The 22162-nt window shown below is 55.3% G+C and overlaps 1 protein-coding gene across 2 annotated transcripts in view; it reads right to left on the bottom strand.

Annotated features, from left to right (window-relative positions):
- Nucleotides 1–22162, bottom strand: part of COL5A1 (collagen type V alpha 1 chain) — a 211821-nt gene that overhangs the window by 120456 nt on the left and 69203 nt on the right. For both annotated transcript variants that reach the window (XM_073022087.1, XM_073022088.1), the window contains exons 5-6: nt 2747–2878; nt 1346–1483 (exon numbers count right to left, since the gene is read on the bottom strand). In XM_073022087.1, the coding sequence (XP_072878188.1) occupies nt 1346–1483; nt 2747–2878 (270 nt within the window). The remainder of the gene's footprint in view (nt 1–1345; nt 1484–2746; nt 2879–22162) is intronic.

Here is a 22162-nt window from a genome sequence, read left to right as displayed (position 1 = left end):
CACACGCTTACACACACACGCTCACACACACGCTCACACACACGCTCACACACACACGCTCACACACACGCTCACACACACACGCTCACACACACACACGCTCACACACACTCACACACACATGCTCACACACACTCACACACACATGCTCACACACACGCTCACACACACGCTCACACACACGCTCACACACACGCTCACACACACGCTTACACACACACGCTCACACACACGCTCACACACTCGCTCACACACGCTCACACACACACGCTCACACACACACGCTCACACACACACGCTCACACACACACGCTCACACACACGCTCACACACACGCTCACACACGCTCTCACACACGCTCACACACACACGCTCACACACACACGCTCACACACACACGCTCACACACACGCTCACACACACGCTCACACACACACGCTCACACACACACGCTCACACACACACACATGCTCACACACACGCTCACACACACGCTCACACACACTCACACACACACGCTCACACACACTCACACACACACGCTCACACACACGCTCACACACACGCTCACACACACACGCTCACACACATGCTTACACACACACGCTCACACACACACTCACACACACACACTCACACACATGCAGGCTCATGCACACACGTGCCTGCGGGCCACATGCTCACACACACTCCTTCATGCACACACGCACACCGCCCATGCTCACGCCCCACCCTCTTTCCCGCTGACAGTGGCTCTGAGGCTGGACAGCCTCCCTCCCCAGCACAGCACCCACCCATCCCCACTCCTGCACGGGGCCCGGGCCCTGCTAGGTGTGGCCCTCCAGCTCTCACAGCTGCTCACACACCCTCACAACAGTCCCCAATTTCAGAGGTGAGGGGGTGACAGCCCAGAGAGGGGAGGACCCAAGGCTGACCTCAGACTGCATCACCCCCCGCCCGGGGAGCCCCTGAGCGCTCCTCTCTCCTTTCCCACCACAGCTACACCTACACTTGAGGAACCCAAGAACCAAACTCATCCTGGGCCTGCTGGAGCCCTGTGCCTGGTACAGGGTGGGGACCAGGGCCAGGGCCCAGAGATGCTGGCGGATACTCCCCTGTATATCTTGCATCTCCCAACATCCACCTCACAGTGGAAAGCCCAACGCTCCCCGTGACGGCAAAGCTTACACAGCCCGCAACAGCCGGCTCCCTCACCGAGCTGCCCCCGCAACCTTCAGCAGACAGCCCCCAACCCTCCACCGACACGACCTCTCTCAGCCTCGCACTCCTCTGCACCACAGCCTTGAGAGACCCAGCCCAACCCAGTCCCCCGCTCGGCCCAGACCTCGGGGACTGCTGTGGTTTCTTTGGCAGCTTCCACGGGCTTCTTGCTGGGGGTAGGCTCCTTCCCCAGGTCTTCGGGGTCTTCATAGTAGGGGTATTCGTAGTAATACGTCTCACCCTCGCCGTCTCCTTCCGTGTACTGAAAGCGAATTGCGGCCAAGTGAGGAAGCAGCAAGCCCACAGGGCGACCAGCCTGCTGTCCTTCTGCAACCTCCAGATTTGGCTGGGAAGATTGCATGCCACGACGCCCCGTCCAGCCCCAGGCGTCAACCTCCCTGTGGGTCCCCAGGTGGGGTTCCTCCCTCTCCAGCTCCTTGGAAAGCTGACGCAGTCTCATCAGAAGCACAAGGGAGAAAGCGGGGGATACCAGGTCCCCTTGAGCAGTCAGAGAAAGATGATCCCTCAAAGGTGAAGGCCTCTGGCCCTTTGGAACCCAGGCCAGAACAACTAACAGAATGGCATGCTATGCAGCCATCACCATGTCACCAGCAGGCTCCCGGACCTTCAGCCCCAAGCCTCAAAGCCCAGGGACCCCATGGGAGGGGCTTCACTGGGACAGAGCAGGCCTCGTCCTGAGCCCATTCCCATACCAGGAGCTGGGAGGTGACTGGCAGGAGGCCGGGGCAGCAGGGACTCAGCTGGGAGCTCTGTCCAGCCCCTCCTGGGGTTCGTAAGATGTGGCCTGGGCCACGGGGTTCCACAGCTTCCTGAAAGCTACCCTTCCTTCTCTCCTGACTGGTGATGAAAGAAGGAAGACCCAAGGAGAAATAAACAGCATTTAATATTACGGATGAGAAATGAGAGGCAATGGGCCCAGGGCACGGGAGAGCATTTTCATGCAGAGGTGATAGAAAGAACTGCAAACAACATAAACTGCAGTGCCACGAGGGTGGGGGGTGGAAAGGGGAGGAAAGCTGACCCACGGACGTGGCGGGTCCCAGGAAGAGGGACAAAGGTGTCAGGCACGTGGCTGCCACTCTACAGCACACTCTACACTCAAAGGATCCGAGGGCTGGCCATTCTACAGTAGACAAGCCCAGGCTCCGTCCTCTTTGGCGAGCTGCTCATGGCCCCTCCGGGAACACCTGTGGCATCCGTGCTCACAAATACCCCATCAAGGTCAAGCCCAAGGGTGAGAGAGCACTGGGCATTCATCATCAAGGAGCTTGTTCAAAAGGTTAAAGGAGAGGGTTATTGATGACAAACTCTGTGACCCTATCATTCTGGGCAGTGCTATTTAGTAAAGTGAGTCAGATATCCCAGTGTTTACTTCCTGAGTCCTTCTGAATTCTCATCCAATGGATTTACTTAAAATAAGGGTCCCATGGCTTATGTGTCCCTTCACCAACCATCCCAAGTAGTCTGCTCTCGCCCCCCAAGATCCCAGCCAGAGTTAACTCACATATTCATCTGGATTGGGGTCCTGTGACTGTGGGGTGTCAGGTACTGCCGTGTCACAGTCAGGGCTATAGTGCTCGCAGTAATCATAAGCTGCCCGGTGGTCCGAGACGAAGAGCAGCTGCTGGATGTCACCCTGGAAAAGAACAGATGCTCATGAAAAAGCAGCTCACAGAGCCCTCGCATGGGGACCTGGGAGACACAGCCCCATGCCTTGAAGCAGGGCAAAGTCCAGACAAAGCCACAAGACGAGCTTGTCCTCAGAGCCAAACATTCACCCTAGAAGCTGCCACTCACAAAAGACACTCAAGCTAGGCTGGCCCACCCAACCACCCATCCATCCATTCACTCATCCATCACAAAAGACACTCAAGCTAGGCTGGTCCATCCAACCACCCATCCATCCATCTACTCATCCATCACAAAAGACATTCAAGCTAGGCTGGCCCATCCAACCGCCCGTCCGTCCATTCACTCATCCATCCAACCATCCATCCATCCCTCCATCCATCCATCCATCCAACCATCCCTCCATCCATCCACCCATCCAACCACCCGTCCGTCCATTCACTCATCCATCCATCCACTCACCCATCCAACCACCCATCCGTCCATTCACTCATCCATCACAAAAGACACTCAAGCTAGGCTGGCCCATCCAACCACCCGTCCGTCCATTCATTCATCCATCTACCCATCCATCCCTCCATCCATCCACCCATCCATCCATCCATCCATTTACTCATCCATCTACCCATCCATCCATCCATCCACCCACCCACCCAACCACCCATCCATCCATCTACTCATCCATCACAAAAGACACTCAAGCTAGGCTGGCCCATCCAACCACCCATCCACCCATTTACTCATCCATCACAAAAGACACTCAAGCTAGGCTGGCCCATCCAGTCACCCATCCATCCATCTACTCATCCATCACAAAAGACACTCAAGCTAGGCTGGCCCATCCAACCACCCATCCATCCATCTACTCATCCATCACAAAAGACACTCAAGCTAGGCTGGCCCATCCAACCACCCGTCCATCCATCTACTCATCCATCACAAAAGACACTCAAGCTAGGCTGGCCCATCCAACCACCCATCCATCCATTTACTCATCCATCTATCCATCCATCCATCCATCCATCCATCAATCCATTCATCCATCCATTTACTCATCCATCCATCCATCCATCCATCCATCCATCCATCCACTCATTCATTCATCCATTCACCCATCTATCCACCTCTCCATCTACATCTACCAATCCTTCCATCCATCCATCCATCCATCCATCCACTCATTCATTCATCCATTCACCCATCTATCCACCTCTCCATCTACATCTACCAATCCTTCCATCCATCCATCCATCCATCCACTCATTCATTCATCCATTCACCCATCTATCCACCTCTCCATCTACATCTACCAATCCTTCCATCCATCCATCCATCCATCCATCCATCCATTTACTCATCCATCTATCCATCCATCCATCCATCCATCCATCCATTTACTCATCCATCTATCCATCCATCCATCCATCCATCCATCCATCCCCTCATTCATTCATCCATTCACCCATCTATCCACCTCTCCATCTACATCTACCAATCCTTCCATCCATCCATCCATCCATCCATCCCCTCATTCATTCATCCATTCACCCATCTATCCACCTATCCATTTACATCTACCTTCCATCCATCCACCCATCCACCCATCCATCCATCTATCCATCCCCTCATTCATTCATCCATTCACCCATCTATCCACCTATCCATTTACATCTACCTTCCATCCAACCACCCATCCACCCATTTACTCATCCATCTACCCATCCATCCATCCATCCATCCATCCATCCATCCATCCATCCCCTCATTCATTCATCCATTCACCCATCTATCCACCTATCCATTTACATCTACCTTCCATCCATCCACCCATCCACCCATCCATCCATCTATCCCGTCTATCACCCATTCACCCGTCTATCTATCCATCCATAAACCCTCTATCCATCCACCCGTCTGTCCACTCACTCACTTATCTATCCATCCATGCATCCATCCATCTGCATATATACATCCTTCCATCCATCTATCCATCCATCCATCCATTCACTCATCCATCTACCCATCCATCCATCCATTCATTCATTCATCCACTCACCCATCTATCTACCTATCCATCTACATCTACCAATTTTTCCATCCATTCACCCACCCATCCATTCACTCATCCACCCATCCATGTATCTATCCATTCACCCATTCATCTGTCTATCCATCCATCCATTAAATCCTCTATCAGTCCACTCCTCCATCCATCTGTCCACTCATTCACTCATCCATCCATCCATGCATCCATCCATCTGCATATATACATCCTTCCATCCATCTACCCATCCATCCATCCATTCACTCATCCATCTACCCATCCATCCATCCACTCATTCATCCACTCACCCATCTACCCACCTTTCCATCTACATCTACCAATCCTTCCATGCATTCACCCATCCATCCATCACTCATCCACCCATCCATCCATGTATCCATCCATTCACCCATTCATCTATCCATCCATCCATTAAACCCCCTCTATCAATCCACTCCTCCATCCATCTGTCCACTCATTCACTTATCCATCCATCCATGCATCCATCCATCTGCATATATACATCCTTCCATCCATCTACCCATCCATCCATCCATTCACTCATCCATCTACCCATCCATCCATCCACTCATTCATTCATCCACTCACCCATCTATCTACCTCTACCAATTCTTCCATCCATTCACCCATCCATCCATCACTCATCCACCCATCCATCCATGTATCCATCCATTCACCCACCCATCTATTCATCCATCCACCCATCCATCTATCCATCCATTCACCCACTCACCCATCTATCCATCCATAAACCCTCTATCCATCCACCCATCTGTCCACTCATTCACTCATCCATCCATCCATGCATCCATCCATCTGCATATATACATCCATCCATCCATCAATTCACTCATCCATCTACCCATCCATCTATCCACTCATTCATTCATCCATTCACCCATCTATCCACCTCTCCATCTACATCTACCAATCCTTCCTTCCATTCACCCATCCATCCATTCACTCATCCACCCATCCATCCATGTATCCATGCATTCACCCATTTATCTATCCATCCATCCATTAAACCCTCTATCAATCCACTCCTCCATCCATCTGTCCACTCATTCACTTATCCATCCATGCATCCATCCATCTGCATATATACATCCTTCCATTCATCTATCCATCCATCCACTCATCCTTCCACCCATTCACCCATCCATCCACTCATCCATTCATCCATCTACCTATCCACCTGTCTATCCATCCACCTAGCCATCTATCCACTCATTAATTCATCTATTTATCTATCCATCTAGGTACATCCATCCTTCCATCCATCTGTCCATCCCTCTACCCATCCTTCCACCCATCCACCCATCCATTCTGTCTATCCACCCATCTACCCACCCACCTGTCAATGCACTACTCATTCACTCATCCATTTATCAGACACCTGTTAAACACCTGCCAGATGCCAGTGCAATGCTGGCAGCTTTTGCCTGTTGTGAGAAACAGCCTGCACTCTCACCCACCCTAGACCCCAAGGGCTTGGAGGTACCCTGCCTCCTTTGCCATTACCCCTCAACCACTGGGGGAGAGAGTATTTTTAAAGAGGTGATGTCTGGTTTCTCAAAAAGTTAAAACTAGAATTACCATATGACCCAGTAATTCCAATCTCAGGAACTGAAACAGATGCAGAAACAATTCACCCAAATCAGTTCACCCTCCAAACAAAGCAGGTACTCAAACAAATAAATGTATACAAGTGTTCATAGTAGCATTAGTCACAATGGCCAAGAGACAAATGCAACCCACATGCCTACCGACAGATAAATGGATAAAAAGAGTGTGGTATGCGCATAGAGCGGAACATTATTCAACCATAAAACAGAAGGAAGTACTGACCCACACTACAAGGCGGATGAATCCACGCTGCTAATAACTAAACTTTTGGGTTCATTGCAAGCAGCCTACAGTCTGACTGTGTCAGCCAGGAAAAGCATGCAAGCACGTATTCCTACCACAATGTGTAGACAATTTATTTCATTATTCTCCAACCACGATGTGCGCACAGGAGAAACAAAAGGGCTGCTACTAGGAATAAGAAACGCGGGTCTCATAAACGCTATCTGCAGAGATGAAGACGACAGGCACGCTAGGTGTCACCCTGGCAGCGCCCTGGGTGTTCCAAAGCAGAGGATCTTTTGACCATGATCAGACGCATAGAAGCTGACCAATATAGTAATGATTACAGGAATGACAGTGATGACGATTTAGATCATGCTGACCACTGATCAAGTACTAGGTAAAGAGTCTGCACATGGTCGTTCTGTGCCCTCAAGAACCCTATGAATTGTGTCCCCTAATCCCCACTCTACAGCAGAGGAAACCGAGGCACTGTGAGGTCACCTGTCCAGGGTCCCCCAGCGGGTGGGGCAGGATCAGCCCAAGGCAGCCTGCAAGGTTCTAACCACTACACACCCCACCGCACTCAAGGGAGGGAAAGAACACGGAGGACCACGTCTGGGTGCTGGAATCCTGTCACTGGAGACAGCGCTGCAGGCAAGGGGAATTGAGGCAGGGCCAGGTGCTGAGTGCTCTGGGTCTGGAGCCCATCTTGCCGCCCTGCATCACATATGCACACTTTTACAGAGCCAAAGTACCCAGTGGGCTGCAGGGTCAGGGTGCCCAACCCCATCTGAAGGACGGCACGTTCTCCACGGTTCATCCGAGCCTGGTTCATCCAAGCCTTCACTCCATCCAGGCAGAGGCACCACCTCCCCCCGCCGAGGACCCTCTCTGGGCCAGGAGGAGTCTAGTGACAGCTTTGTCTCTGCCATGAAGACTCTGGCCTGCAGCCGCGGTGGCTGTGACGTGGCTTTGTGCTGTGTACTTCTGACCTTGGTGAGTCACCCTCAGCCCCAGGGTGCCAGCGTTCTGGGAAGCGCTGGGGGACATTCACAGCTGTGACCTCTCTGCGCACACCCGTCGTTGTTCCGAGGGCTGCTCTCTTCCACGAAGACCCTTGGTGTGAGGGTCTGGCCACGGCAAGACAGGCACTGAGACTTGGATGGAGCGGGTGGGAGGACCACAACCACCGCGCACACGGGTGGGGCGGAGGGAACCCCAGCCCGCAGGCACACTTGGAAAAGCAGCAAGCTCTGTGTTGCCAGACGGGCCCAGCCCGCACACCGGCTCCGCCACTGCCTGGCTGTGTGGCCTGGGATGAGCCCGCTCACACACACCTCTCTGCTCCCGGCTTTCTCTCTGAAAAAATTAGCATAAAACAGCAACATTCACCTCACAGAGCTGTGGAGTCCTCCAGGCAAAACTCCTTGTATACAGAAGGCACTCAATAAGTAATGCAAAAGATTTTGAGGTCAGTGGGGGAAGGTGTGTGCTCCGGAAAAGCCCTGAGCGGGCAGTAGGTTTGGAGGACCAAACCTACGCAGGGTGGGGCCCAACAGCAGGTGTGAGAGGGTGGCAGGGAAGAGGTCACAGCAGCCAGGACAGGGCTCCTGAGAACGGAGGGAGCGGTTCGAGGCGGGATCTGAGTGGAGGACCTCGGGGCTCACCAGGAAATGGATCTCAGCACCAAAAAGGGGAAGAAAGAGGGGTATGTGTCTGTGGTTACCGTGGGTGACCTCAACCTGTGTTTAAAAACCTCAAACGATGAGCGAGGAGCTCAGAACCCTCCCCAAGCCCACCAGACTCTCCAGGCAGCTCTGCCAGGTGGAAAACTCCTGCTCCTGACTTCAGCCACACATCCACATCCACACCTGCCTCTGGGTCACAGGCAGATGGACCCACCTTTCTCAGCACCACTGTGCCCCAGCCCAGCCACAGCCTTTCTGCCCAGGCCTCGCCCCATCCAGAAGGGTGCAGCCAGGGTTCTGAGGTCCGCCCAGTGCCTGGGTGCACGCCAGCACCCGTTCCCTTGCAGGACTCAGGACTCACAAGGGAAATTTCTGTCACCTCCATTTAACAGATAGAAAGAAGGGGCTGCGACAGGAGACATCACTGGCCCCAACTGCAGAACCACAGAAGCAGTGGCCAGGACCTGGAACCTATTGCAGCGGGGCCCCCAACACTAGCTGACCCAGCCCTGTCTCCCCTGTCCCCACATCTCAGAACAGATGGAGCAGCACACACAGAGACGGGTGCTCCTCCCGCAGGCCTCAGCCCCAGAGCATGGGGCGTCCCTGGCCGCCACGTACCTACTGCCTCATCTGAAGTTTCAGGGACTATAAACCCCAGCATCACCCCACATCATGGACAGCACTGCCGAGCCCCCTCCAACCCAGGTCCTTCCTCTCCGCAGGATGCCTCCGGACAATGGTGCAGGAAGCCGCTGAGGGTTGGCGGTCATTGGGGGCTGAGCTTGCGCCTGTTCCCTGGGCTGGGGCATCTGCCAGGCTGAAGAGGGCACTGGGTGACAGGTTCCTCTCCTCCCAGACTTCACCTCGGGGGCTGTGGCCCACAAAGGGACAGAGCACAGGGACGGGGAGTGACCGAAGACAGCTACCTGCTGCTCCCTCCTGCCTCTGAGACCTCATCACAGTAAACTGGGGGCATTCTGAGGAGGAAGCAAGAGTGGGGCCCTGATGAGCACAGGCCTCAGCATTTCACACCTTCCCTCCCCGAGACGCCAACCCTCAAATGGGATGCCCTACTCTCCACCCCCTGAGGCCAGCACAGCTGCCCACCTGCCCCACCTCCCTCTCCCTCTCCCTCCCTCTTTCTCCTTCTCTCTCTCCCGCATCAGAGGATCCTGGCCCATGTTTCAAATTCTCCAGAAGACAAGGAGGAACAGTGAATCAAAACCACACATTTTTATTAAGCAACATGACTTCTGGATCAAATTTCATCCAATTCAAATAAAATATGTTCTCCTTTCAACTGGCGATTTGACATCTGAATATACGCTCTCCAAAGGCACTTCAAAGAAGGAAGAGAAGCCTCGGGGGCCTTCAGGGGCAGCTGTGGTCCTGGGCCCTGGTGCACCCCTGGATCCAGCTCTGCTTCCCCGGAAGCCCCAAGCTCCTTGGATCATGGGTGTGTCCGGCACACCCCCGTACCCCAGGGTGTCCAGCACGGCGGCCATACCTTGCAGGTCCTGCATAAGGTGCTGGTGCTGGTCTCAGTGCATGTGCACACACAGCACCCAGGCACACCAGCACGACCACCAGGGCCCAAGGCTAGGTAATGAACACCCACAAAGAGGGACAAAGTCTGAGGTGTCCCCAGGTGCCCTGCGCTCTGATCCCAGGCTGACCTGGCCCTCAGCCAGCCTTACGTTGTGGCCTGCCCACCACGCCCCCTGATTGCAGCCATGAATAGGCAATAAGTAGGACCGGGCGTGAGGCCTCTTCACTTCAGTGCCCCCTCCTCTCTGCAAACGCACCTGCTTCGTTCGAATCATCGCCCCACCAAATCCTCAGGTGGGTTTTCACACTAGAAAGAGCTGGTGTGTTCTGTGGGCACCACTGCCAAAGGGCAAGGGTCTGCCCAGCCCACACCACCCCCGTGAAGAAGGAGAAACCGAGGCACAGGTGCTAAGGCTTGGGCTCAGACTGCTGCAGAAGCAGGGTCGCTCTAGACCTGGGTCCCGGCCCAGGGCTCTTTCCAGCCCACCCACTGCTTCTTCCCTACACATGCAGGTGAGGGAGGGGGCCCTGAACACCTGGGTGCCCAGCAAGGCTGTCGACGAGCAGGAGCTTCTCTGCAGGTCCCCAGGCAGATGGGGCCGTAGTGAGGGATCTGCCCCAGGCTCCAACATGGAGCACATGCCTGCCCTGAAGCCCAGCAGGCTCCCACAGGCCAGCCCCACGGCTGCACGAGCTTTCACTGCTTCTGTGCCACCTCCCAGGCAGGGCTGAGAAAAGGGCTCCGTGATGTCTTTACCCCCGCATCTGCCCCCCAGCAGACCCCCACAAGGACTGGGAGGAGGAGGAGCTGAAGCTGACGCAAAGGCTGTCACCCACTCTGCAGGACTCCGGTGAGATACCGGCCTCTGCCCTGGGCCGCCCCTGGGGCCACCTGATTGCTGCAAGTCCAGAGGCCCCGGTGCATGGGACTTCCGGCTCTGCCCTCGGGGCTGTGGGTTGGCGGCTAGTCCACTGCTCAGAGCAGAGACGAGATAGTGATGGGATCCAAACACAGTTATGGGGGGCCATGGGGTGACAAGAGGCACTGAACAGCCCTAATGGGGTCATGGGGGTCCTGGGCAACCCTGTATGGGTACTATGGGGAGGTTACAGGGTGGTCTTCGATGGGGTACTATGGGGGAGCCTGGGCAGCCCTGGATAGGGGTGTCATGGGGGGGGACACCTGACAGCTCTGGTTGGGGATAGTTGAGGGGACCCTTGAGGGGTACCATGGGGGGCCCTGGATGGGGACAGTGGGGGCCACACTGAGGTCCTCCTGTATCCCTGAGACCCGTGTCCATCGCCGTCCTGGCGAAAGATGTGATGTGTCCAGGGTGGAGAGAAGCTTCTTCCCTGATACTCACACACAGTCACACACTGTGTCCTACCCAGCAGGTGACACCCGCGGAACCCTGGGACCCCCAAAGACTCCATGGGGTGTGTCTGGGGGGTCCTGGGATTCAGGAGCCATAAACGCTCATGAGATTCTAAGATGCAGCCAGGACTGGAGCCGCCCCTCACAGACCTCAAAGGCAGCCGTGGATGCGGGAACGCCCCTCCTTCTGTCAGTGGTACCCGGGCAGTTCCTGAGCCTGCACTCCTCCTTCTGGAACGTTCACTCAGAGTCAGCTCCTCTCTGGAAGCCAGGTTGGCATGTGGAGACGTCCAGCCCAGCCACCTACCAGCCAGGCAACCAGCCCCTGGAAGCCATCGTCTCCCCATTTCATCACAGGAAATCTCAGCCTCCCCTGACCCCCTCTAGGCTGTGTGGACCAGACACACAGCTCTGTCTGAAGCTCAAGAAAGCCCTAGGCAGAGATCTGCCCCAGTGCCCTCAGAATCCTTCTCAACCCAGGGCTTCCGGCAGCCACCGCCCACTGTGCTGGAGAGGGCACGCCACCCTGGCTGCTAGAATCTGGCACACACCGTCTTTCAAGTACAAAACTAGGATCATAACTTCATGTTGTATGCTGAGAGCATTTTCACAATGCCTCCTGTGATGCGAAACCAAGCTCCAAACTACAGACCAGGAAAATCGGACGACGATGCCACGTCTCCTGGCGAAGCCTTGCCCGGCACTGGCTGGTGGGAGGTGCTGGCGACCTGGAAAAAGGGCCCGGGAAAAAGGGCCCGGGGCTGGTGGGCAGCCCCTGCTTGGGCTTGGGTGTGCTCATGGTTTTTCAGGGGACAGGGACAGGAAACTGGAGCTTGGGACTGGGTCACAATGCACATGCGCAGCCAAAGAAACCCCAGAGAGACCTCAGCCTGCAGCCTTCCAGGACCCAACCCTGGGCCTCTAAGAGGCTGGCTGTAGGTCAGAATTGTCCCGTGGGCCATGCCCTGAGCCTTCCTGAGGCACTGAGGCACCCCAGGAATTTCTTAGCTGCAGCTGCCCTCTCAGACAGGTGGGCTCTGACCCCAAGAACCTGCAAGTAGCTTGACCACGACCTTACCATCAGAGCCCCTGGCACACAGGCACACGGAGCCAACCTGATGCCCTGCCCAGCAGTGGCCCATGGCTCTCCTCTGATGTCACATCCAACTGCTGGGTGTCATGGCACACGCCCCATCCCTGAGCAGGGCAGTAGATGTCACTCCCGACCTTCCTCAGACACGCCCCTTCTCCACCCTTCATTGCTCCTTTCTCCCCATCCTCCATCCTCCTACCAATGATGGCAGCTGCCTCCTTCCTGAGCCACCCCCTTGCCCTATCCAGAGCCCGATCGCCACCCAGGATATGGAGCATGATGCACTGCCTTGCCCCTGTCCTGCCCAGGCCATGAGATGAGCATATGAGGTGCTGTGTCTCACTTGCTACTGTCCTCTTCATGCTGTTTTCCAGCCCTCCTGCAGGGCCAAACACCCACCAGACGCAGGGAAGCCCATCCAGCAACCCCATACTTGTAGGCCCGTGGCTGGCTTGCAGGCCAAGCACCAGGACCTGCGGTTGCCTGGTGTGTTGTGTGACTGTGTGTGCACACGTGTGTGTGTGCATGCATCCGGTACCGTGTGGGTGCAGGTGTGCACTTGCACACATGAGGTCATATGTGTACTGTGCACACGTGTTTTGCATTCATGTGTATGTTGTGTGTGTGCATGACATACATGTGTATGTCGTGTGCACAGTATACATACATGTGCAAGTGTGACATGGGTACATGCACGCACTTTTACGCATATGTATATGGTATGGCATGCCTTGTGCGCGTATGTGAACAGGCATGTGTGTGTGTGACACACATGGGTCCTGGCACAGCACTGGAGATGGCCCCGAGGTGCCTGGGACTCAGTCCCCTCCCTTAACAACAGCCCACAGGTCCTTGAGGCTGCTTGTCCTAAGCCCACCCCACTTCCCCGCTCCAACGTGACAGGCGGTGTTGACATGTCGGGTATCCTCAGCGTGCACCGCCTGTGCCCGGCTTGCGTCAGGAAAGACCCTGGTGTTTCACACTGACCCAATTCCCAGCCCTACCTCACGCCTCAGCAAAAGGGACTTTTCCTACAGGTCTGGCCGTGCTCCCATTCTTTCAGCCACTCCAGGAGGAAGGCAAGGCCCCCTTTCCACTCTCTCATCCCCATTTCACAGATGCCGCAACGGAGGGTCTGAGAGGCAGTGCCGCTCTCGCAGGGCACATGGGAAGAGGGCTGACTGGGGCTCCTGAGTCTCCGCCTTCAGCCCCCACAGTCCCCACCCCAGAGCTGCCCACTTTGGAGTCAAGGCCGTCGTGCCAAATCACACATCCTACACACAGAACGGCCATAGGTTCCCAGTTCCCACAACCTTGTCCCGTCGCCCACACAGCCCTAGGAGCAGGGGCAGGCACCTGCCCAATTCACCTGGCGGATTCAGGCTTCTCCTGTTCCATGTCTTGGCTTCCCGGGCTGAGCCCCTGAGCCACTCCATTTAACTTTCAAAGCCAGGACCCAGCACCAGCTGCCCCACACAGCTGGCCCTGTGGCTGCCCAAAGAAGCAGGTGACAGCCGTTTTCACGCCATCCCTCGCTCTGATAACTGACCACTGTGTCTCCCTTTACATTCCCGGTTTCTGCCCCCTGCCGGGTCACTAAAGTGCCCTGGAAGTTTCCGCCACCAGGCCAGGGTCATTACGGCCATTCCGCTCCGCTGTGGAGCCTCTGCCCACGGCACAACTGGCGGCCGCGTTCGATGGAAGATGGGTCGGCGGCCGCGGCGGAAGCGTGTTGTCCTTGGCTCTGGCAGAGGCGGGAGCATTTTGCTGAGAGAGTCAGTTCTGCCTTTTCTACTAATGAGACTGTATCCAGGCTGCGTTTCTGCTGTGAGTTGAGGAAATTGCAAAGTTTTCATTGGAGAGCCTCCTAAGCCTGGGGCCATGGAGATGGGAAACACAGGGCTCACCAAATTACAGGCTCCCGTGGCCGGGGCCCCCAGCCCGGCCTGCTTTCTCATGATGCTGTTCCCTCTAATCGCATGTTCAGTGCCTCCTCTACCATTTAATCGTGCAGCACTCCTTTCGACTCCTTTCAACCCCATCCCCCCATCCCTGGGGTGAGCCAGCCCCCCACCACTGCCTGGCACCCAGGCCCCCTCCTCAGCCAACCGAAACAGGCTCCACAGGAATCCCAGCTGAGCACTCTGCCTGTCCTGCAGATTTTATCACCCGTTTTTAGCCAGAGTGCTTTGTGCTGGTAAACAGAGAGACACAAATTATTTAAGACAAACCCTTCTCATTCGAGGCTGTGGGAGAAGCGGTCAGCAAGCATGTTGTCCAGGAGAGACTGCTGTGCCACTGCCAGGCCCTGCCACCTACCTCCCCTGTCCCGGCAGACGGGCACATTGTCCAACCTGCCATACGAAACGCAGCCCAGCTGAGTTCACACACCGACTGGAAGGGACAGACGCAGGGAGAGCCACAGGCGGTGCCAGGGCCTGGAGCTGGGTTCACCTGGGCCCAAACTGAACCTTGCCCCTTGCTGGCTGAGTGATCTCAGGCATGTTCACAAACCACGTTAAACCACGCTTTCCCCTTCTGAAGCTGGGGATGGAACAACGCTGGCCCCAGAGGCTGCTGGGAGGGTGGAGTCTGGCCCTGGGCTCTGAAACAGGAGCTAAGAACATGACTGCATTCCCTGCAAGTATGGTACCGTCATTAGCAGTCTCACACACAAGGCTTCCCTCCCGCTGGGCCCTGCAGATTCTGACAGACACAGCCAGAGCAGCCTGGCCGGACGCCACCGGTGCCCCTTCTCCACGAGCCACTTCCTTGACGTCCATAGCACTGCACATGTAGGAGACCACCAGATTCCCCCATTCCAGCTGCCCTGGGCCCAAACCAGTCACACTTACAATCTCGCTTTGATATTTTTCATCCGTGAGTCATACAAAATGGAAAAACAAAATGCCCCCAAGCCAGTGAGGTCTAAATAATTTTTTCCATGGTTTTCACAGCACCTGTGAGAACGAGTTTCACACTATTAACGAGAGTGTTACAGAAATATTTTCATGTCGTCGGAAATTACTTTCTGCTGTCCCCGCCATGTCCTCCCTCGCTGCCTCCTGTCCCAGTCCAATTCTCACCTGCAGCCACCAGCCCAAGACACGTAGGGTCAAGTCTACTCACAACAGCTCTGGGTGCGAGGCTGCAAAATGACATATCTGTGTCTCCATCATGGCGGCAGGACACATGTGTGCAGAGAAGGGGCATGATCAGGTCACAGCCTCATGCACACCCACAGGGACTAAAGGGTCAGCTCAGCAAACTGGGAAAGGGGGCCTCATCTCTAGACCAAGGGACAAAACGGCAGCACCAATGGCAGGGGCTGGGGGGCAGGTCCACCTCCTCAAAGACTTGGCCTCTCCAAAGCGTGTGGGTCCACCTCCTCAAAGACTCGCCATCCAAAGGGTGGCGACCTCACAAAGGCCTGCACTTGTGGCTTGGGCAGTGCATACTTGAGATGCTCCTTCCTTCTCCACATCTGGACTTTCGGAGCAGTGGGCCTGCAGACACTGTTTTACGGCACACGGGGCATCGCTGAGCACAGGGGACATTCACTCGGTCCAGGCTCCCCAGAAGGAAGCCACCTGACCCTTGGCAGCACTGCCCAGAGAAGAATGGCACAGAGAAGGCATTGACCATAGGAGGCCGGGACACTGGATCCCTCCCTTGTCATCTGTGAGGATGTCAGCATATGACTAATTACTCCAGGTCTCCATTTGTTGATAAAACAGGATAATAAGATCTACCTCACGAAGCAGAGGACTAAACGGGATTGCACCAGAACACTGTCCAGAGCAATCAGCATCCACCAGCACAGCCTCCACGGCCACCAACAGCACCAAAACCACAGAACCAGCACACTACTAGCATCACGACCACCACCAGCAGTGCTACCAGCACCAAAACCATAGAACCAACACACTACTAACATCATTACCACCACCATTACCACCACCAGCATCACCATCACCTTCACCACTACCACCACCAACATCACCACCACCATCATCACCTCCACCACCACCTTCACCATCATCACACCATCACAATCACCTCCATCACCACCTCCACCACCATCACCACCACCAGTATCACCATCATCTTTACCACTACCATTACCAACATCACCACCACCACCACCATCACCTCCATCACCACCTTCACCATCATCACTTCTACCATCATCGCCATCACCACCACCACCATCACCTCCACCACCACCTTCACCATCATCACACCACCACCATCACCTCCTTCACCACTTCTACCATCATCACCATCACCACCACCACCATCACCTCCACCACCACCTTCACCATCATCACACCATCACAATCACCTCCATCACCACCTCCACCAGCATCACCACCACCACCACCATCACCTCCACTCCCACCTTCACGTCCACTACCATCTTCATCATCATCACCATCACCACCACCATCATTACCTCCACCACCTTCACCATCATCACACCATCACAATCACCTCCATCACCACCTCCACCAGCATCACCACCACTACCACCATCACCTCCACTACCGTCATCAGCATAACCACCATCACCTCCACCACCACCTTTACCCAGCAACACCACCACTACCACCATCATCTCCACTACCGTCACCAGCATAACCACCATCACCTCCACCACCACCTTCACCAGCAACACCACCATCACCATGACACCACCAGCATCACCTCCACCACCACCTCCACCAGCATCACCACCACTACTACCATCACCTCCACCACCACCTTCACCAGCATCACCACCTTCACCACCATCACCTCCACCTCCACCACCACCACCACACCACCACAATCACCTTCATCACCACTATCACCTTCATCACCACCTCCACAAGCATCACCACCACCATCACAATCACCTCCATCACCATCTTCACCATCATCACACCACCACCATCACCTCCTTCACCACTTCTACCATCATCACCATCACCACCACCACCATCACCTCCACCACCACCTTCACCATCATCACACCATCACAATCACCTCCATCACCACCTCCACCAGCATCACCACCACCACCACCATCACCTCCACTCCCACCTTCACGTCCACTACCATCTTCATCATCATCACCATCACCACCACCATCATTACCTCCACCACCTTCACCATCATCACACCATCACAATCACCTCCATCACCACCTCCACCAGCATCACCACCACTACCACCATCACCTCCACTACCGTCATCAGCATAACCACCATCACCTCCACCACCACCTTTACCCAGCAACACCACCACTACCACCATCATCTCCACTACCGTCACCAGCATAACCACCATCACCTCCACCACCACCTTCACCAGCAACACCACCATCACCATGACACCACCAGCATCACCTCCACCACCACCTCCACCAGCATCACCACCACTACTACCATCACCTCCACCACCACCTTCACCAGCATCACCACCTTCACCACCATCACCTCCACCTCCACCACCACCACCACACCACCACAATCACCTTCATCACCACTATCACCTTCATCACCACCTCCACAAGCATCACCACCACCATCACCATCACCTCCATCACCATCTTCACCATCATCACACCACCACCATCACCTCCTTCACCACTTCTACCATCATCACCATCACCACCACCACCATCACCTCCACCACCACCTTCACCATCATCACACCATCACAATCACCTCCATCACCACCTCCACCAGCATCACCACCACCACCACCATCACCTCCACTCCCACCTTCACGTCCACTACCATCTTCATCATCATCACCATCACCACCACCATCATTACCTCCACCACCTTCACCATCATCACACCATCACAATCACCTCCATCACCACCTCCACCAGCATCACCACCACTACCACCATCATCTCCACTACCGTCACCAGCATAACCACCATCACCTCCACCACCACCTTCACCAGCAACACCACCATCACCATGACACCACCAGCATCACCTCCACCACCACCTCCACCAGCATCACCACCACTACTACCATCACCTCCACCACCACCTTCACCAGCATCACCACCTTCACCACCATCACCTCCACCTCCACCACCACCACCACACCACCACAATCACCTTCATCACCACTATCACCTTCATCACCACCTCCACAAGCATCACCACCACCATCACCATCACCTCCATCACCATCTTCACCAGCATCACATCACCAGCATCACCACCATCACCACCATTACCTCCTCCACGACCATCACCAGCATCACTTCCACCACCACCTTCACCGCCACCTCCACAAGCATCACCACCACCATCATCACTTCCACCACCACCTTCACCAACATCCCCACCACCACCACCATCATCACTTCCACCACCACCTTCACCAGCATCACCACCACCACCATCACCTCCACCACCACCATCACCAGAATCACCACCACCACCACCAGCGTCACCACCACCAGCATCACCTCTACAACTACCATAACCAGCATCACCACCACCACCACCAAACCATAGAACCACCACACTATCAGCATCACCACCACCACCATGACCATCACCTCCATCACCAGCATCATCACCACCAGCATCACCACCTCCACCAGGATCACCAACATCACCATCACCTCTACCACCACCATCACTGTCATCACTACAACCATCCCCTTCACTATCACCACCACCAGCATCACCTCCACCACCACCACCACCAAAACCATAGAACCACCACACTACCAGATCATCACAACCACCACTACCTCCATCACCACCACCATCAGCATCACCATCAGCAGTATCCCCACCACCACTACCATTATCATCACCACCAACACCCCCGTCATCACCATCATTACATTCACCACCACCATCACCACCTCTCCACAACCACCATCACCATCATCAGCATATCCACCGCCATCAACTTCACCATCACCTTCACCACCACCAACACGACCACCATCACCATCACTACCATCATCATGACCATTACCACCACAGCACTGTTATCATCATCATACTCACCATTAATATCACCACCATCAGCATCATTATTGCCGTCATCACTACCACCACCTCCTCTGCCACTGCCGCCACCACCACCATCAACAGTCCTGATCCCTGAGAAAGGCACACCAGCCCTTCCTGAATACTCCTCTGCAGCATGAAGGCCTGCAGAAAGGCAGCCAGCTCTGATTGTTCATCCTTTTGTTCATTCAATCAGTAATTTTTGCATCTCTCTGATAAGTCTTAGGGACATAAAGATGAATACATCTGTGTCTCTGACTCTAAGTCTCAAGGGAGAAGCCTTGGAGGCAGCACAGGAGCAACAGACTTTGCCTGGGAGGTCAAGGAGAGGGTGACGAAGGAGGTTGCTCAGACCTGGGCCTGGAGGAGAAGGTGGCTGTTACAAGGTTCACATCCCTTCACTGGCCTCAGTCTGCTATGGTCTCATCCCCTCTCCTCTAGACAAGACCCCACACTCAGGGCCACCCACCCACTCTCTACTCCACCAACCTTCTCTGTCCTGGGTTCAGACCCCAGTTCTTTCTATTCAGCTTCCATTCAGCACAGTTTCCAGACCTGAGATCACTCTGTCTTCCATCCCTAACGCCACCTGTGACCGTGCATTCCTGTGGCCGCCGCACCACACTGATGTTCATTAATGGGGTTGACACCCACAAACCCCTAAGTCTTTTTCATATAAAACACTGCCACTTCTCCTGGCCCTGGGCTTGTACAATTGATTGTTTTGAAACCAAGTGCAGAAGCTCATGTTTATCCTGATCAAATTTCATTTCCTCAGTTCCAGAGCATAGTCCCAGCTTGAAAGATCTGAGTCTTCATTCTGTCAACCAATAGAGTAAGATGGCTTCGCCTGTGATGGGGACAGTGACAGATGGGACTCCTGGGTGTCTCTGCAAATCAGCCACCATCAGGACCCACACTTCCCTGTGGAGCACACACAGCCCTGCTGTGGCTGCAGGCTGGGAGGGAGGAGTGCTCTGGGGTTATGTTAGGAGCCAGGCTGCTCCACACTCTCCCCGCCATCCCACCCTGCGGTGAGTAAACGGGCCTGTGACCCAGGCTCCCTCACAGCATGAAGCCAGCGGGGTGGGGCTCAGACATCCTGCTCAAACGTCCCGAGGCATGGCTCAGACTGCCTCTAGGGCAAAACTCACTATCGGACATGAGAGAGGCAGGGTGAGGCCACGTGGCTAGCTCACAGGAAAACCTGCACTTCTCAGCTCCAAAACATATTTCCAAACACACAGCCTCCCACAGGCATGGACGGCAGGCAGTCAGGGCTCTGGAGAGAGGCCGTGGGGCGCAGCGGGAATCATGCCTTGTTTGGAGAGTCCAGGGCTCCAAAAGCGCTGGAAGTCCCTGGCTGCAGCCTGGTCACCCACAGGCCCTTCTGGAGGACGGGCTTGCAGACACAGCCAGGATGGGTGTGGGCTGGGAGCACCTGGACAAAGGTGTCCAGGGGAGACCTGGTCCCCACGGTCAAGGAAACCCCAGCAGAGGACAGGGTGGGGCCATTTGAACAAAAAGCAGCAACTCAGGGCTGAACATGAGAAGCACCAGGGTCTGGGGCCAGAGAGGGGCAGGAAAGATGAGGGCAAGAAGAAAGGGAAGCAGAAAAGAGCGGGGCAGGATGGAGGAGGGCAGAAGGAAGGGGGAAGGAATGAGGGGGAACAGGAAGGAGGGGGAACAGGAAGGAAGGGGGAGGGGAGGAGGGGAAACAGGAAGAAGTGAGGGAGAAAGAAGGGGGAACAGGAAGGGGTGTTAGGAAGGAGGGTGGACAAGAAGGAGGGGGCAGGAAGAAAGGGGGACAGGAAGGAGGAGGGAAGGGAGGAGGGGCAATAGGAAGGAGGGGGACAGGAAGGAGGGAGAATAAGAAGGAGGGGGAACAGGAAGGAGGAGGGAAGAAAGGAACGGGGACAGGAATAAGTAGAGACAGGAAGGAAGGAAGAAAGAAGGAGGGGGGACAGGAAGAAGGGGCAGGAAGGAGGGGGACAGGAAGGAGGGGGGACAGGAAGAAGGGGAAGGAACGAGGGGAACAGGAAGAAGAGAGTCAGGAAGGAGAGGGGAGGAAGGAAGAAGGGGGGACAGAAAGGAGGGGTGACAAGAAGAAGGGAGGCAGGAAGGAGGGGGGCAGAAAAGAGGGAGGAAGGAAGAAGGCGGACAGGAAGATGGGGGCAGGAAGGGGGGACAGGAAGAAGAGGGGCAGGAAGGAGGGGGACAGGAAAGAGGAGGGACAGGAAGGAGAGAGAAGAAAGGAAGGGAGATAGGAAGAAGGGAGGGAGGAAGGAGGGGGGACAGGAAAGAGGGAGGAAGGAAGAAGGGGAACAGGAAGGAGGGGGGCAGGAAGGAGGGGGACAGGAAGGAGGGGGGCAGGAAGGAGGGCGGAAAGGAGGGGGACAGGAAAGAGGGGGAAGGAGCGGGAACAAACAGGAGGAGGACAGGAAGGGGGCCAGGGTAAAGGGGGTTCACGTCCTGTCAGGCACTCACAGACAGGCCCAGGAGTCCAGGGCGGGTAAGAGTCAGGCCCAGGGCCATCCACCTGCGGGGAGGGCCAGGCACTGACTCTATGGGGCTGGAGAACGAGATGCTGAAAGGGGATACAGGAGATATGGCTGAAGAGCGGGGACT

This window comes from Chlorocebus sabaeus, chromosome 12 (assembly GCF_047675955.1).
Source record: "Chlorocebus sabaeus isolate Y175 chromosome 12, mChlSab1.0.hap1, whole genome shotgun sequence".
Classification (NCBI taxonomy): Eukaryota; Metazoa; Chordata; class Mammalia; order Primates; family Cercopithecidae; genus Chlorocebus; species Chlorocebus sabaeus.
Note: the sequence above shows the minus strand (reverse complement) of the source record. Positions and strands in the feature narration are given on the sequence as shown.